This window comes from Populus nigra, chromosome 12 (assembly GCF_951802175.1).
Source record: "Populus nigra chromosome 12, ddPopNigr1.1, whole genome shotgun sequence".
Lineage (NCBI taxonomy): Eukaryota > Viridiplantae > Streptophyta > Magnoliopsida > Malpighiales > Salicaceae > Populus > Populus nigra.
The window spans coordinates 15,996,284-16,012,913 of record NC_084863.1 but is presented as its reverse complement, the minus strand read 5'-3'; the positions used below and the strand labels follow the sequence as shown (position 1 = coordinate 16,012,913).

Sequence of the window (16,630 nt, the reverse complement as noted above, 5' to 3'; positions counted from 1 at the left end):
TATGGGTTTTTAGGTTACATTTACTTTAATTTGTGCTTGTCTCTCTTTCCGTCATCTTGCATATTTCTTTGTTTCAGGTCAGCCAAATTCTTCCATCGGATTTATATAGCATCCTTGTGATACCTTGTACGTTGGCGATCGATGATGAATGTGTTTTGGTCTTGGAAGATAGTGAAAGGTCTGGTGAAAACCTGTCTAAAGCTAGACATAGTCAGTGACCCTATCCCAGCCCTTTAGCTTGTGCTAAGATGATGAACATGTATACGTGTTAATTCTGGGTAGCTATCTATGTCCAGACTTGTGGAAGGTTTGAGGTCTGTGTAAACAATCAATTGTTGTATACTGTACAGCATAACAATCCTTCATGAAATTACTCCATATCGTGCTACTCTGGGCTGAGAAGTTAGTCCTCTATGTTGCTGTTTTCCAATCACATTATAATCAAATAGATAGTACTATTGTATTTGTAATAATGATAGGAGTCACGATTGGAAGCAGGAAGAGAAAGAGTCTGGTCTAACAGTGGGTGCTCAAAAATGGAAGATGATGGATCCAAAAGGATGGATTGCGGTCAAACTTGGAAGGCCTCGCCACCGTGTCCTATGGGTAGTTTTGGCCTTGGAATTGGTCAATTTAAGCTACTATCCCTTTTTAACTAGTTATGAACGGTAAGCTAATTAAAACCGGAGCATAATCCTATGCAAATGCAATTTTTAGTCCAGCGCCTAGTCACTGGCATACCACACCACACCTATGTTTGTCGATTTGATCTTATCGTTTCTTTTTTTCTCGCCTCGCTTGCATTGAATTTTCCCCTGCCTCCGATCGCCGTCTCGTCCCTCCATACTATAAACACTTAGACTTCTCCAACTGCGTTCTCCTTCCTTCCTTCCCCCTTTCGGCCTTAATTCCTTCCTTCTTTCCCATCAACCACCTTTTTCCATGTTGCTACACTGTATTATATCAAAAAGCTAAAGGTAAAGCTGAAGGAAAAAAGAAACAATGTGGAGCAGATTATGGTCCTCCTCTGCCCCTGGGGTTTTGAAGCGCACTCTGTTAGCCGCCAACACTCAATCCCTCTCAACACCACCGCGATGCACCACCACCAGGACTATTGCTTCCTCTGCCTATTCTTATTATTATTATTCTGGTAGGGGAGGAGGAGCTGCTGCTGATGCTTCAACTCCATTCTGCAAAATCACATCCATTTGTTTTTCTTCCGCTATTGATGCTGATGCTGAAGCTTCTTCTCCCTCCTCCAATAATAAAAACAATAATAAGAATGATAAAAATATATTGATAACAAGTTCGGAGGCGAAGAGGCTGATGAGACTGGTGAATGTGGAGGCTCTCAAGATGAAGCTTGGCATGGAATCCAGGGAAATTATCCCTTTCTCAGACCTCCTCGAAGCCTGCCAGAGCATCGGTATTGCCAGATCTCACGATGAGGCCGTTACTTTTGCCCATGTCCTTGATGATGCTGGGGTCGTCCTTCTCTTCCGCGACCAAGTCTATCTTCATCCTGATAAGGTAGGTAGCTACCCCTGCCCTCCTTTTCCATCTTTCTTGCTTTGCTTTATATGCACCTTTCTTCCCTTCTACTTATTATGTATGTTCTTAATTGTCAATCTTGTTTTTAACTTATTATCATATGTATGTTTCCATAATCCAATCAATTGCTTTGCTACTTTACTTTCGGGTGGATGGTGGGGGCAGACTGAGACATACACCGCATCTCCTCCTCCTTCCCCTCTCTTTCTCTCTCCCCTTTTCTTTTCACTGTTTTTATTCTTCTGATTTTTCAATTCCCATCATTAATTTCACATCCCTCCTTCTCTGTTACTGATTTATTGCTGCTCCATGATAAGCACAGGATTTTCAACTTCCAGCTTGCCATATTGAAGTGCTTCTCTCTATCTGCATTCTGTATTTACTCAGTCCCTCCCTCCCACCAAGCAAAGACCAGATTAATCTTTGAGTGATATTTAAACGTTCTAGACCGAGAATATGCCCTTAAAATTTCAGTATTGACTACGTTTACATTCAATCGATTTCTCCTTCCATTTATGTATATTTGACAATGAGCTGCTGCTATTAGTATCTTCCTCAACTCATAAATGTTCCCGCCATTCCTATTTTAGCTAGCTTGTTGGGGCTGGGTACATTCATCAAATCTTCCCTTTCCATTTACAATGTACTTTTTTTTCTCCGCTGTTTGAGCTTACACTTCTTAAATTCTCTACTTTTATTCAGCATCTCTTTCAAAATTTCCATTTCTCTATTACTACTACTATAGTATTTGCAGCGGTTGGGGACATACTGAGAAGCATATTTACTTCTTTCTTTGCTTATTGGAATGCCAATCGGGGCAGTTAGAAAGCTGTTCTGAAAACACCCTTCACCCTATACAATTTCTCTGTGTATAGGGTGCAGCAAAGGAAGTCAAATGAATGATAAACGTTTAGATTTTATTTAGCCACTATCCATTTGTGCATTTGGCAGTGAGCTTGCCTGCTGATATTTGTCAGAAGTTGCTTTTGCTTCTGTCTTGGTACGTTATCAGAGCCTTGTGTGCAGAACTCGTTTTCTAGTTCTCGTTTTGGTTGGGCTATATCTATGCTTTGAGCTTTCAGAGGAACACTATACTTGACGTCTAAAGACAGTATGGCTTGTGGTTATTGGGCTCCGAGTTGTATCAGGCAGAAGCAGCATGATCCTTGGTTTTGGGATTTCACTTGTTTATATATACAATAATGTTGGTACAGATTTAGAAAGTACATGAATTTCCTTTGTACAAGGCAAGGGATTTAAACTTTTTTTTTTCCTATGCCTTGGATATTAGTCGTCCTGACTACAAATTGGTTTTGCCTTGATAGTTTTCTTATGTTGCAGGTGGTAGATCTGATAAGAAGAGCAGTGCCGCTCGCTTTAACTCCTGAAGACGACCCTGCAAGAGATGAGCTAAAGATGCTTCAGGAGAAGAAAGAAGAAATTGACGTACAGGCACATAAGGAGGTTCGCCGGATCCTCTATAGTGGATTGTGTTTAGCTTTATTGCAGGTTGGGCTGTTTTTCCGGCTAACATTTTGGGAATTTTCATGGGATGTGATGGAACCTATTGCATTTTTCGCCACAACCTCTAGCATAGTCATAGGTTATGCCTACTTCCTGATCACTGCAAGAGATCCAAGTTACCAAGACCTAATGAAGAGGCTGTTTCTCTCAAGACAAAGGAAGTTGTTCAAGAAGCTTAATTTTGATGTTGAGAGATTCAAGGAGTTACAACTTAAACACAAATCACCTCTGGATGCCACAGCCTCTATTAAAAAACGTGTAGGGATGAAACTGGAACTGGACGATGCCATGCACAAGTAGTCACCTCTTGCTTTGGTTTGAAAGATGGGAATCCAAGTAGGATTTTCGAAACCTTTCGTGAGAATTTATCCCACTAACCATCTTGGTCCCTCCCGCCTTGCTAAAGGATTAACATCATTCTTCTTTTGAGAAAATACTATTTGCTGATTTGTCGTAGCTCTCTCATTTTTTGGTAAAAATTTCGTTCTATTAGCAGTGCTGGATCCTGTATTTTTTTTTGTTGAACAGCATATCGTAATGCTGAAAGCATCGATGCCCATGCCATTCAGATGCTGACCATCAGATACAAAATTTCTTTGAAATTACTGCCTCTTTCCACGATTAGGTAATTAGTCTTGGTAAAAGTAGTCGACGAGAGTTTGAACATAAGAGTAGATTTTTTATGATGATTTCTTGAAATTGCCCATCGAGCAAGTATTTAGATTGCAGCTTGTTTGCCTTGCAAATGATTGGATAAAGTTGCAGTTTTTTTTTTCCCCCAATCTTGAAAAGGGATTCTGTTGTAATAATTGAATATAACTCTCACTGGGATTCAATAATCAATGAACAATTTTCAGTTGGAAAATGAACTCTGCGCCTGAAGACAACACTCCAGCTGCTGATGATGTTCTTAACTGATTCATGTTTCATGACAACTTAAAGCTCATAAAAAAGCTACATGGTAAAAGTCTAAACAAAATGAAAATACATCCAAATTAGTGCCAGCAATCTTGATTTATCTCATCATTACAAAAGCATATACAGATCATTCTTCTTAAATATTACGAAGTCGCTTTCAAGGCTACTTAGTAAATCAATCACCAATTCCTCTTTGGACCCGTTGAAATGCTCCAAAATATCTCTCATGAAAACCTGCAACACATCTGCATCATCAAATTGCCACGTAAAAGAAATATGAAAGGCAACATATCCAAAGATCTTCATCAGTTAGTGCAGAGATATGGATTAAATGGGTTTGCTCATGCTGAACTCACCCCTTCATCATACTTCTTGAGCCAATCCAGTATGGAACTCTCCGTAGCTTCCAATGCAGTTGAGCTTTCTTCAGGTATATCTACCTTTTGACGTTTCCTTGGGGAAAGTACATTTGCATCATTGATAGGATGAACCTCTTGGTCCTGTGCAATTCTGACCATAAGGGAGGAAGTTTCTTCATTATGATCTGAGCAACAATGAGTAGCCATAATCTTGACTGATATTTCAACCTCATGAACCGTGTCCAAGCAGCTGGTAACAGTGGAAACCATTCCAGACTCACTTTCCACAAATTCATCAGCCTTCGATGTGTCAAGGTGGCTAGGTGGAGTCACTTCAGGTGAAAACCCACAGTTTTGCATTGCCAGACAGATCTTGATGTGTGCGTAGCTTATCTGATGTTATTAGTGAGTTTTCATTCAGTTGTATACTTTTTAAGTGATCCTGAACTCAATGATCAGTAACAAATATTAAGCCAGAAATATCAGAGAAATTAGCGCATCAACTTACATCTTCTGGTAATTCATCTTTAATGGGCTTCAACTTTTCCCTAGAGCCAACCTTTGAGATTGCACCCTCAATTTCTGACAATCTTTCACGTGAAAGTCCAACTTCACCGCACAATCTAGTCCATTCAATCTGGAGTCCTCCTTGTGCAGCTTCTAGAAGATATTCAACTACAGTTCCTTCTTTTATAGGAGCTGATCTACCAGGGAAATTCTGGGAATAAAAATTAAAGTGATTAAAGCACTAAAATGTCTATAACATATAATTGTAAATTTTGTCAAGAAATACCGCGATTTTTTGAATTGGTAGACCATTTTCATGCCACATTTTCCAAGCATCTAACTTAGCTGGGGTTAATATCTTGTGATTTGGTACTTGATTGGCTTTTCTCGTATTAGCAGTCTGCAAGTTTGCTCCCCCGTCCAAGGAAAGGTTAAGTTCTTGTGACAGATCCCTAATAGTTTGAAGAAGATAATCGCCATGTCTCACAACAAGATGCTGCAACATCACCACATTCCATTCTTAACATTGAGAAGTACAAGCAAAATGGTAAACCGTGACTGAAAAAACAAATTTTCTGCTTTTCTTAACTCCTTAAATTATTCTCTTGGTATGTACTAAGTATGCCCATTCACCCCACCCCTTACCTCCTTTGCAGAAGAAAATGGAAAGGTGTAGCAAAGTGAATGTCAAAGGATCAAATGTGATAATGATAGAAGATGCCTTATTTTCTTTTTTTTATTATTATTTTCTCAAAATCATGCAACAACAATAATAGGAAGACCAGCCACTAACCACCCAATCTACATATCAGAAACTCGATTGCAATATGGAGGTGGCTTGTCAAGACAAGTAAATATGACAATAAGTTCAGTGATCTCTGTTTCATGGGTGTGGAAAAGATTAAAAAGTCAGAGAATTTCAGTCACCGCATAATACATCTACAGTAGCCAGAAATTCTTAATTTACATATTGAAATGGATAGCGGTAAGATTGCTTGTACAAACATCAAAATTAGGAAAAATAAAATTTCTTTAAAACTCCATTCCAAGAAAAAAACATTTCCTGGTTAAAGCACAAGGAAGGATGCCAAATTAAGAGATAGATAACTAGTGCAATGAAGAAATGAATAAAAAATATTATGAAGAATTTTTTTGTCCCAGTCGTTAAGACTCACCTGGTTGACACCATCAATGTTTGCCAACCTTGCTTTGGTAGATGGTCTCACCAAAGCAATTTTTTTTATTGTTTGATCACCACATACAGCATATCTGTAGCAAGCAATAAGAACAGGTGCTCAGATGGTATATTCCATATTAACTAAGCAGCTCTTTAGGGATTTATAGCCTTCAAAGAAATATGAACCTACGGAGCAGTCCCAATGCTTTTAGCAAGCTTGGTTCTCTCATCCAAAAGCATGTGAAAGATTCGTGCTTCAGCCTGCATAAAAAAATGCATGACTTCACCAAGAAGTATATATGGTAACTAAAAAAAAATATTTTACTGCATGGGTGGCAGATCAGCGATGCAGTTTGTAAGCTGAATTCATGAAGTGTGAGTAGAACAGAATTCACAAACAGTTCTTTGCAAAAAAAAAAAAATAGAAGGAAGCGCATGGAAGAAGAAAGGGAGAATTTGCCTCATTGGCTTCATCTTGAAAACACACAGCATGCAGGGGTTTTGAACCAAGAGCACTTCAATAATAGTGCATGAAGTTTTAAAACATGCCTAACAAATCCAATCCCTCCTGTCATCTGATAATAGAAGCCCATATTCCTTTCCACCAACATATACCTCTGACAATATCATAAACAATGAGGATAAAAGAAAAGGGAACAGGAGATGGAGATAAAATATCAACCTCTGACAATTGTTCACATTCTAAAGTTGCCATGCTATTCAACTCTCCAACCCCGCCTGTTGTGCATTGTTGTTCTTCATCCTCAACCATTTCATCAGTCAATGATAATATTAGAGCTGGTTGGTGATCAGGTCTAGCAGACTGAATATATTGCTTCCCTTTTGGACTTACTCTGATGCATAAAGACATAGACTTTAGTCAATTGTACTTAGCTGATCGATTATGACAAACAGACATAGCGGGGGAGAAGGATAAACAAAAGAACTCTATGGAAGTTTTCTAGTATGTAAATTTGCACTCAAGAAAATGAAAGAGCACAATTTACCTTACAAATTTATATGTATCTCTAAAAGTCTCCATCAGATAACCTGTTTGTAAGTAACACTTATTAGCTAAAACTGGCAACTATGACTTTATTATTTCAAAGAATCATCAACAGACAGTACAATATAAAATTTTGTAGATAAAATGTATTTCAAGGAAAGACATGAACTATAACTACAAACATGAAGTCAACAACTAATGATTATTTGTGATAGGCAAGAAGATTGATTTTCAATACTGCAATTGGTGCTATGTTATGAAAGCTGGAACTGAAGCTTTTTATTGCAACTACGAAATTTTCTTTTGTGGATAGGCTTTATCCCAGATAAGCTCAATGTCAATCCTTCACTAATTTGAAGCTATTGATCATCAGCAGAATTTGTCTAAGTATCCTTTGTGAATGAACAGGAGAAAAATATATCTTCTTTCATCAAAATGCATACAGAACATCCAAGTTGTAACCATCCCCCCTTAATTAACTTGTCGATCATGTGCTGACAACCTATTGCAAGTTAGCTATACAGTGGTGCCCAGAAATTGAAGGGCACGTGCTAACTTGTACCAATCTACTCCCGTATTCTTCTCAAGAGTTTCCCCAGAAAATATTACAAGGAAGTTATTATCATTTGTTGGTTTCCATGTAACAGTGTCTTCCTCCTCTTGGTTGGGATAAAACCAACCACATAAAGTTACTTGATTGTTGACTAAATCCTCCAAGTGAGTAAGCAACAGGCTACCTACAATCATTATTGGAAATAGACACTAAGACTTCAATCAGAGGAATACTCTGCTATAAATCTTCAAGGGAGCCATGAAATGTGGAGAATCCCGCTATAAAAAGGTGTTTTGGCCATTACCCAGAGTGATGGGGAGTATCCTTTCTAAATCCATTTGTTTCAGAAGCTTCTTCTAACTCCCAGTAAAGATACTAGAATCTATTAAGCTACAGAAAATTCTAATTTTGAGTAAATATATGTGACTAAGTAGTCAATGCCAACTCACAATCATTATAAAACACGTCAATACAATCAATAATTCTTTGCACCAAGTAACCATAAATGACAATTGCTCATTTCTGAATGATAATAACTGAATTGTCAGTCGCAAATATATATTGCTTCAGGTACCGTGAGAAATTAATTGGTAAGCCAGTGATTTCCACCAATTTGACGAGTAGTCTTTCCCAAGTCCATGAAATGGTAGCTTGTCAAAATGAGCATTAAGAATTTTTTTTGCCTGTAAATTTAGAGAGACAGCAAAAGCATCTGCATAAGAATTGAGGGTGAAGAAAATAATAAAATCTTGAAGCCATAGAAAAACAAAATTCAAAAGATTCATAGAAAAGCTTAAATTAGTTGCCAATGCCTTATCATTACAGCTAATAATTTTCCTTATACATGCCAGCAACTTTAATCTCCTCCACTCCACCCACCAAAAGAACAGGTAAGTAAGGTGCTTTTATTTCTTCTTTTCCCCTCTAAAATATCTACTGAAAGCATGCAGCATTTTGTTGTTTATCAAAAGAGATATCAAAATTTCCTTAAATACCTTACTTTTAAGTTTATACATACATCAATGAATACAAGTATACATATATACATGCATGTATGTTTGTATCTATAATGGAGAATGACCAGCAATCATGAGCTATTCACAATAAATAATACTTACCCTGGATCCACGAAGAACATCTACAGGCATATTGAGGCCCCAGTTACCCTCACATGATTGAATGCAAGACATTAAAAGAAATGATTCCTTAGACATGTCACGCTCCCTCTTTGAGACCATGCAGTTATCACAATTTCCTGAAAGTGCAACGCATATTAATCATGCTCAAAATTGGATACAACAATAAGTAATTTTGTAAATAAAAGAAGGTCTGTTATTGAAAGCCAAAGAAGGACAAGTTCGATTAGATGTATTCAAGAAAGAACCAAACCACATTTCTCAGCTGAAAATTTTTCCCCGAAATAACTGAGCAAGAACTTTCTTCTGCATGTGGTTAGTGAGCAGTAGTGTTGCGCAGCCATCAATGACTCCATAACAGCCCTTCTTTGATTTTCCTGGAAAATGGCAGCAGGAAAGAAATGCAGAGCATAGCACATTTCAAATATTTCATCATTTAAGAAATTTAGCAGAGTAGGTCAACCATCAGCACCATTTTAACAAGCCAAAGAAAAAGTTTGACGAGTGTCATGAAAGAAGAAACAAAGTTGCGTACTGTTCTTAATCCTCCACAATAGAAATCAGCTTTTGCAAAGTCAGCTCTTGTATAATATAGCCAACAGACAGAAGGAATACCATCTCTCCCACATCGCCCACTTTCCTGATAATAAGATTCTATACTCTTTGGACAACCATAATGTATCACCTGCCTTACGTTTGGCTTATCAATGCCCATGCCAAAGGCAATAGTAGCAACCATGACCAGCAGTTCATCTCTTACAAACGATCTGAATAGAAGTAAAGGAATCAGTTAATAAAATAAAGAGATAATTCAAGGAGACAAATGAGAGTGCAACACGCAAAAGTTGATTAATTAGATGCAAGAAAACTAAAACCACTACACTCCTACAATACATAAGGTAAAAACCTGTGGGACTCCTCACGAGCTTTGCTGCTCATTTGACCATGATATATTCCAGTCTTAATTCCTGCCTCTTTCAGTGACTTGTGAATCTAGAGAATATATTACAAAGACGAAACATTGTTCAGAAGTTAGTCAAAATATTCATAATAATGACACATGCTTATAAAAAAACAAAAAAGCATCCAGAGGATGGAATGGGAAGAGAAATTGTCAGATAAAAATTTGTCAACATCTTCACATGGTGATGATCAAAATTAATACAGAAAGCAATCTGTGAAAGTTAATTTGTTCCGAAAGAAAATTTTAACTCCCAAATGATTAAACAACTTCTTTCCTGCTCCAAATGAAAACTGATGAGTACATAATATAACATTACAAGGAGGTTCTAATCCATGTGGTGCGGGAACATATCAGGCATCTTTAATATCTCTTTCTAAAAATCGATTTAACCTTCCTTTTCCTTTCTCAATCTCATCTCCTTGGTATATCACTAGCACATATCAGTAACAACCATATTCTCGCAGTCAAATATAAGAATGCCATAGCTTAGGCGGTACTGTGAGTTTTAACTAATCCTCAAAAGCCCTCAGACAGATACTCCCTAACCCCTTTATGGTTACATGAAAATGAAATAAAATCCTTTGTGGTTATACAAACATAAATTTGGTCCTTTGCTTTTAGAGCTTGGTCAATTGTAATTACAGTTGTGGGTGGTGTTTCTTTCTGAATTGAAATGGATGGTGAAGCTTAATTGTTTTGAGGATATGCAATTCCTCTTTTCAAACAAAGAAGCAAATAATAAAAGGCATACAATCTTTAGTAATAAAAACAGGAACAAAAAGAACCTGCTCAACATCTTTTATTGTTGTACAGTAAATAATAGTTGACCCGGCCTTCCTTGCATATTTTGATATTTCTTGCACAAGCTCATCCACAAATTGAAGACTGCGATTGAAATGTTTGACACCGTAGAAGAGATTTTTACGATCAAATGAGCCAACAGCAACATAAGGATTGTTCATCTTCAAAGAATTGATGATGTCAATTCTAACCCTGGCATTATGCATGCAGAATAGACAGCATTAGACTACCTCTCCCCAAAACATAGCAAAGCAAATAAATAAATAAGTATAGAACACCTAAGTAGATAACACCACAAAATTCAGTGCCTTATAAAACTACGAAACAAAACAATTATATACTACCTAGAAGCAAACAATTATATAAGAATTAATGTCCAAGAACATTTGTTGGCTTAGAAATACACAATTTTTACTTGATGTAGTTCTTGGCTGAATTATGAAAGGAAAAATGTGAGGAAAAAAGGTATGCTGCTTCTCACTTAATGTGGACAACTAAGAACAATATTCAGTTCCCTATTGAACCTTTGTAGCATCTGCTTCTAGATCTGTTAGAGAATGAGCAGTTGATCTGTGTTCAGATCATGTTTTCCAACCAAGCCATAGAGGATACGATGTAAAGATGTCTGCTGGTACATGTGTCTTTGTATTTTGTGGGAGGTAAATGCAGCTACATGAGGACTGGAGGGGGTTGGATTTTGAGTCTAGACTTCAAAAATGACTTGCTCTAGCAACAGAATGAGATGATTCATATATGTACACTTGAAAGTAAAGTATGTCATAAAGATAAAGTAACAATTAAGAGTAAGATCAATTTATAGAAATCTAAAATTTAGATAAATCCAACACTGAATGTCAGTGAGAAAGCATGAAGATTTTCGTTCTCCAAACACATTCTTATACTAGAGACAGGAAAGGACGATCAATAAATGATCACATCTGTTCACACAAATACACGAGGCACATACTTTTCAGTAGCAGTTGCAGTTAACGCAACAAATGGAACTTCCAAAAGAACATCACGTAACTTGCCTAACTGCTTGTATTCCACCCTGATAAACCAAAAACAAAGAAGAGAATTCCTCAAAACTAGTAAGATAATGAAAGCGATTACTGATAAAGAAAAAAAGTTAAGGAGTGATGCGGCATGATTGATCAAAATAAAATGTTTGGCTAGCATCATGAGTCTGATTCCAATTCTAATGGAACCATCAGATAAAAGAAAGAAATTTCGGACAATGTAGCACAAAAAAGAAGTAGGGAAATATAGAAGAAAAAAAACTAAAGCATTAAGGACGGGACCTGAAATCATGGCCCCACTCTGAGATGCAATGAGCTTCATCAACAGCAAAGAGACAAATTCCTGCCTCTAGCAATTTCAACCAGAAGCTACAAATAAAAAAGAGCATTTTCATCCTAAGTTGATAATAAAAAGTAAATGCATGTGGCAAATTAAAGATGGGGGGAGAAGAAGCTAGAACCTGAGAGGGGTGGAGCAAGCCTTTTCAGGTGTCATGAACAATAAATGAAAATGACCAGTCTGAGCTTTGGTATGGACGGAACCATCAGTCTGAGCACTTCCAAGAAACTCAGCTCTGATTCCGCGTTGTTTCAAACTCATAACCTAATTAAATGAGCTCATTTCATTCCTAAATTGACATGCATTGATGCATACAAGTATAGCGGAAATAAAATTAATTGGCAATGCAAATAAATAAGGACGTACCTGATCTTGCATCAAAGAAATAAGGGGGCTTATGACTATGGCAGTCTTTTCAAGAAGCAAAGGAGGAACCTGGTAGCTGTAGTTTAGCCACACACACCAAAAATATATATACACGATTGTGAAAAAGCAAAAAGGTTGAAAATTATTGTATAAAATGTAGGGTTGGTATTGGTGGTATGATACCATAAAGACTTTCCGCTGCCAGTGGCCATGACCGCTAAACAGTCCCTCTTGTCCAGAATCTGGTCGATCACCTCCTTCTGGTAAGCCCTGAAATTCGCATACCCAAAGTATTGCTGTGTACCCAAATCAAACAAAACCCACTCAGTATAATTTTAAGAATGATTAAATAATTGATTTTTTTTCTTTTTGGTTAATCAATTGTGATTTATCGTGACAAACAAACTATACTACAAAAACGAATTGCTGGAAAAAAAAAAGGTAAAACCGTAGAGAAATAAGAGGAGGGTGAGGGCTTGGGTTTAAGTTTTTAATTGAAAAAAAAAAAGAAGAAGAAAAGGTACGGTACAGCACAGCACCTTGAGTGTGGATAACATTGCTTGCCGTGATGTGCTACGCTGTGTGGTTTCTGGTACGAGAAATCACACACATCTGCTAATGCCCTGCTCTTGTAGTCTCTCTCTCTCTCTCTCTCTCTTTTTCCCGCTCTTTCTTCTCTTGCCATCTTGGTTGGCCCCGTTTGGTCCCCGTCCTCATGGGCTTCAGCCCACACTCCAGAGGCCCGTGTTTTATCTCTTTTTTTTATTTTATCATATTTTTCTGAAAAAAAAACAAAAAACAAAATTTGAAAATGAATTAACTGCATACATACATTTGTATGTCTTGCAGATGCAGCCCTCTCCATAGCCATAGGTTCATCCGAAAAGCAACCAATTAAACGCATACACACATACTTGTTAACATGGTATCACAAACAAAACTCTAATTTTCTCTCCAACCATTGGTTGTTCATCTGATTTTGACCTTAAAAAAAAAAAACAAAACAAAAGATATTATCGTCTACTAAGTTACTAGCAACAGACATGACTTCTCAGCGACTCCCTGTATTTCATCTCAAGTCTAGCCGCCATACCACAACATCATAAAAGTACACAGGACTGTCTGCATTTGAATGCACTGTATTTTCAAGAAATACATATGTTCCAACCTCCTTCCTTCTTTCAACAACTCTCTCTTAGATACATCATCTATGAGAAAAGCAATCTGTATCCATCTGCCTCTTGAGCCATCTCCTCCATGCTTCTGTTCCTCTTTTCCTCGTCTAAATCCAGCTTCCTCTTTAATTCCTTTTCACTCTCGTCTATCTGTATGACACCCACACAATCATTTGCTACACTCCAATTGATGCATGGAGCATAAAGATCAGGTAGCAAGCACAAACAGTGTAGGGTATACGTATTCTATAACTTACTGCATCATAGATCTCATCATTCTTCTCAAAGTCACCATCTTTTCTTGGGATGATGTGAACATGAACATGGGGCACACTCTGTCCTGCTCGCGGCCCATCCTAAAACACCAATGAACTTCAACTGGTTAGTCTTCAAACACCCAGAGCATGCATTAATTACCTAGTGGCTCTGATAACAAGCAAATACACTCATTCTAACCAAATAAATAAATAAAATAAGAGATAGTGTGAGTTTACTAGGAACTATCTTACTTGTATGGTAAATGTGAGAGATGTTGCCATGTAAAAACTCTCCAGCTGCCTGCCAACCTTCTTTGCCGTGAGCCATAAATCACTGGTCTCATGAGCACTGAGATCAATAAAGCGCTTCACTTCACGCCTTGGACAGACAAGCACATGTACAAAATGTAAAGGCAACAAAATAGAACACTCAACTACGCGTATCATTCATGATATATTGATTCAAACTATACAGACATCAAGAAACTCGATCAACAATCTTACGAGCATATTACCTTGCATGAAATGACTGCAGCACGTGAGATATTATCAGCTATGCCATGTTTTCTTACAATGTCTTTGTATAAATGCTGGAGACATATGCAAATTGCAAGTGCTTTTAATCTTCTGGGCCTAATGGTACTAACGGTATGCTCTTCAGTCAACTCACTTGCGTAAGGTTGTCGAACTCTATTATTTTCTTTAGGTTGTGTGCTTCATGTCCAATTCTTAAATGCTTAAAAGGACCACCATTAGAACCCAAGCCAGGGCAAGGTCAATGGTATTTTGAAACATAAACTAAGCTGGAGAATGAATACACTGATTGCCAGTAAGCAGATAATTCATGAAGTTTCCAAAACCCCAGACTGCATGCACACAATGTTACTGTGATTTACATGCATGTACTCAGAAAGGTTTTCCTACTATTCAAGCTTTTTGACTTGTAGTATAGGAGCATAATAGCATATCTATGTCCACAAATTCATCAATGCACCAAGCAAATAATAACACATTGAATTAATTCAGCTCCGCCTGTTTCTCAAACAGTTCACCCAAGAGAATTCCAATGAGACAACAGATGCTGTTCAGATAAATCTCAAAAAATCATTCAGACTTTTGACAGAAAAGGATATGACCTGCAGAGGAAAAGGGACATAAATAAGAACGAGAAGATAGGTAGGTAGAGAACGAATACAGAAAAGTAAAATAAATCTAATAGAGCATGCGCAATTGTGCACATTTGATGGATCTCTATTTGTTTACTGGTGCGACTTTTTCCAACCATTAGTAGTAGGTGGATTTGGATTTTTAATAGCTTCCTTGTTCAGTTAGATGATTAGTAACACAGTTTTTGGTTATGCTATATGTTCAACTTGCTGTAGTTTGTGAAAAAAGATATGAGATGATTTTTCTCCGACTACGATGTGAGTAAAGAAATTAAAGGGAAGCAGAACATAAGAGAACATGTTGCCTTTAACAGTTTGTAGTGACTCTAGTTGCTTTTGGTTGAGAACTGAGAATGTGTGGAATTAAGAATTTAACCTCCAGGCAGGAATTTTGTTATATCTATCTACTATGAACTCAATTCTTCTTTGGAAAGTGAACAAGTGAACTTTGTAGAAGCTCCCAGTCTTCCGTTTTTCAGTTCTTAGTTTTCATTGCATGTGAATGATAAAGTTTTAATTTTGTAAGGTAAAAGAATAATTCTTCATTTATATCTGTCTTGATTTTAAATAAAACCACATCAAAATTGTTATCTGGACTCAAGAAAAATGAAAAATCACTATCACAGATTCTCGGTGATACATTGTAAGCAACATAAATTAATCCCAAAAGAAAATCGGATTGCAATCTTAGTCTTGATAAAAAGCAAGCCACTTGCACAGATATGTGATACATAATAAATCCTACAATGAAATGCAATCAGCACATCACCCTAAAGAATCGAGTATCGATTAACACATGCATAAGAAGAAACAGAATTTTTAAAAAAGTAACCGACTTCATGGTTCAATCACCCTAAATTACAAATATTGGATAACCAAAAATTGCAAGAATTTCCTATCTGCGAAGTTTGGAGAAAGTGCATTATCCCAAAAGATTAGTAACTGACTCCTCAATCAATTAACCAAAAATTTGCTTTCTTGAGGTTGACTCATAACTACCATTAAACCACAGAGAAAAGGGAAGGAAACAATTAGTTTAGTTATCAACTAAACTCACTCAGGAATGCAGTTTTGGCTCGTTAATGTACAAATATTATACCACAAGATTTTAGCTATTAGAACCTTATGAAATACTATAGCTTGTATTTGTTTGAAGTTATCACTTTATTAAGATTTTCGTTGATCATAGACAACTTATCAGCTAAGTGAAAATAGTAGGCATAATAACACAGAAGCTCTAAGGTGTATATAGAAGTACAAACCAAGACGAACGGGACGGAGGTTGACCGTAGCATAAGAAAGATTGGTGGAGTAAAAGACTTGTTTTGGGTCTATTTTGTGAGGCCCGAACTGATAGTACTCCGTCGTCATCGAAGTCGACATCTAATCAGGGATCATTTAGGATCATTATCATCATAGTAAGAAGAAGAGAAGACAGCTTTTCTTCGTCCTTGGTGGTGGAAATGGGCCGGAATCCTTTTGACTTTTTGAGGAATAACAACGATGAGGACGAAGAAGAAGACAGCAGCTGTCAATACTAATGCTATGTGCCTCGTTTACCATTCTTTGACTCTTGAGAGAGGCTTCTGATTCGTTTGAAAAAACCAAGTGGGCCTCTGTCGGATTGGTCGCAAGTTAGCAACACGTTGCGAGTTCGAACAGGGAGTCTCAACCTTCTCATTCACAAGGGCTGATGTGGCCATGTTAGTCCCTCAACTTCTTTTGATGCAAGAGAATGGTCTGTGTAAGAGTTGATTAAAAAGAAATTTAGTCTTGATACATTAAAAACATAGAAATGGGACCCAATTGGA

General features: G+C 37.2%; 3 protein-coding genes across 6 annotated transcripts; 1 reads left to right on the top strand and 2 right to left on the bottom strand.

Annotated features, from left to right (window-relative positions):
- Positions 1 to 674: 674 nt before the first annotated feature.
- Positions 675 to 3,677, top strand: LOC133670196 (calcium uniporter protein 6, mitochondrial-like). The gene is made up of 2 exons (XM_062090704.1): positions 675 to 1,530; positions 2,893 to 3,677. The coding sequence occupies exons 1-2, from the start codon at positions 1,003 to 1,005 to the stop codon at positions 3,373 to 3,375; spliced, it is 1,011 nt and encodes a 336-aa protein (XP_061946688.1). The 5' UTR covers positions 675 to 1,002; the 3' UTR covers positions 3,376 to 3,677.
- Positions 3,678 to 3,906: 229 nt separating this feature from the next.
- On the bottom strand, positions 3,907 to 12,916 carry LOC133670195 (uncharacterized). 4 transcript variants are annotated; one of them, XM_062090703.1, is made up of 20 exons: positions 12,761 to 12,916; positions 12,405 to 12,517; positions 12,222 to 12,297; positions 11,977 to 12,119; positions 11,798 to 11,884; positions 11,464 to 11,547; positions 10,481 to 10,688; positions 9,639 to 9,724; positions 9,267 to 9,498; positions 8,985 to 9,108; positions 8,714 to 8,850; positions 8,170 to 8,278; positions 7,044 to 7,086; positions 6,719 to 6,890; positions 6,227 to 6,297; positions 6,035 to 6,128; positions 5,146 to 5,355; positions 4,861 to 5,070; positions 4,350 to 4,745; positions 3,907 to 4,238 (listed from the first exon to the last, which is right to left on the bottom strand). In XM_062090703.1, the coding sequence occupies exons 1-20, from the start codon at positions 12,776 to 12,778 to the stop codon at positions 4,218 to 4,220; spliced, it is 2,634 nt and encodes an 877-aa protein (XP_061946687.1). In that variant the 5' UTR covers positions 12,779 to 12,916; the 3' UTR covers positions 3,907 to 4,217. The 4 variants fall into 4 exon arrangements, 2 of the variants coding, with proteins under 2 accessions (XP_061946687.1, XP_061946686.1); XM_062090702.1 differs by having other exon boundaries at positions 3,907 to 4,227; XR_009834022.1 differs by having other exon boundaries at positions 4,088 to 4,227; positions 4,350 to 4,503.
- A 166-nt stretch (positions 12,917 to 13,082) lies between these two features.
- On the bottom strand, positions 13,083 to 16,443 carry LOC133670197 (bifunctional bis(5'-adenosyl)-triphosphatase/adenylylsulfatase FHIT-like). Its single transcript, XM_062090705.1, has 4 exons — positions 16,082 to 16,443; positions 13,906 to 14,789; positions 13,654 to 13,752; positions 13,083 to 13,546 (listed from the first exon to the last, which is right to left on the bottom strand). The coding sequence occupies exons 2-4, from the start codon at positions 14,098 to 14,100 to the stop codon at positions 13,430 to 13,432; spliced, it is 411 nt and encodes a 136-aa protein (XP_061946689.1). The 5' UTR covers positions 14,101 to 14,789; positions 16,082 to 16,443; the 3' UTR covers positions 13,083 to 13,429.
- Between the last annotated feature and the right edge of the window lie 187 nt (positions 16,444 to 16,630).

Coding starts and splice junctions, on each gene's coding strand:
- LOC133670195 (XM_062090702.1), bottom strand. Junction 6,129..6,226: donor AAAAGCATTGGGACTGCTCC/GTAGGTTCATAT, acceptor TGCTTGCTACAG/ATATGCTGTATGTGGTGATC. Junction 4,746..4,860: donor AAGATGAATTACCAGAAGAT/GTAAGTTGATGC, acceptor TAATAACATCAG/ATAAGCTACGCACACATCAA.
- LOC133670196 (XM_062090704.1), top strand. CDS start 1,003: ATGTGGAGCAGATTATGGTCCTCCTCTGCCCCTGGGGTTTTGAAGCGC. Junction 1,531..2,892: donor TCTATCTTCATCCTGATAAG/GTAGGTAGCTAC, acceptor CTTATGTTGCAG/GTGGTAGATCTGATAAGAAG.
- LOC133670197 (XM_062090705.1), bottom strand. CDS start 14,100: ATGATACGCGTAGTTGAGTGTTCTATTTTGTTGCCTTTACATTTTGTA. Junction 13,753..13,905: donor CTCTCACATTTACCATACAA/GTAAGATAGTTC, acceptor TTGGTGTTTTAG/GATGGGCCGCGAGCAGGACA. Junction 13,547..13,653: donor ATGATGAGATCTATGATGCA/GTAAGTTATAGA, acceptor GGTGTCATACAG/ATAGACGAGAGTGAAAAGGA.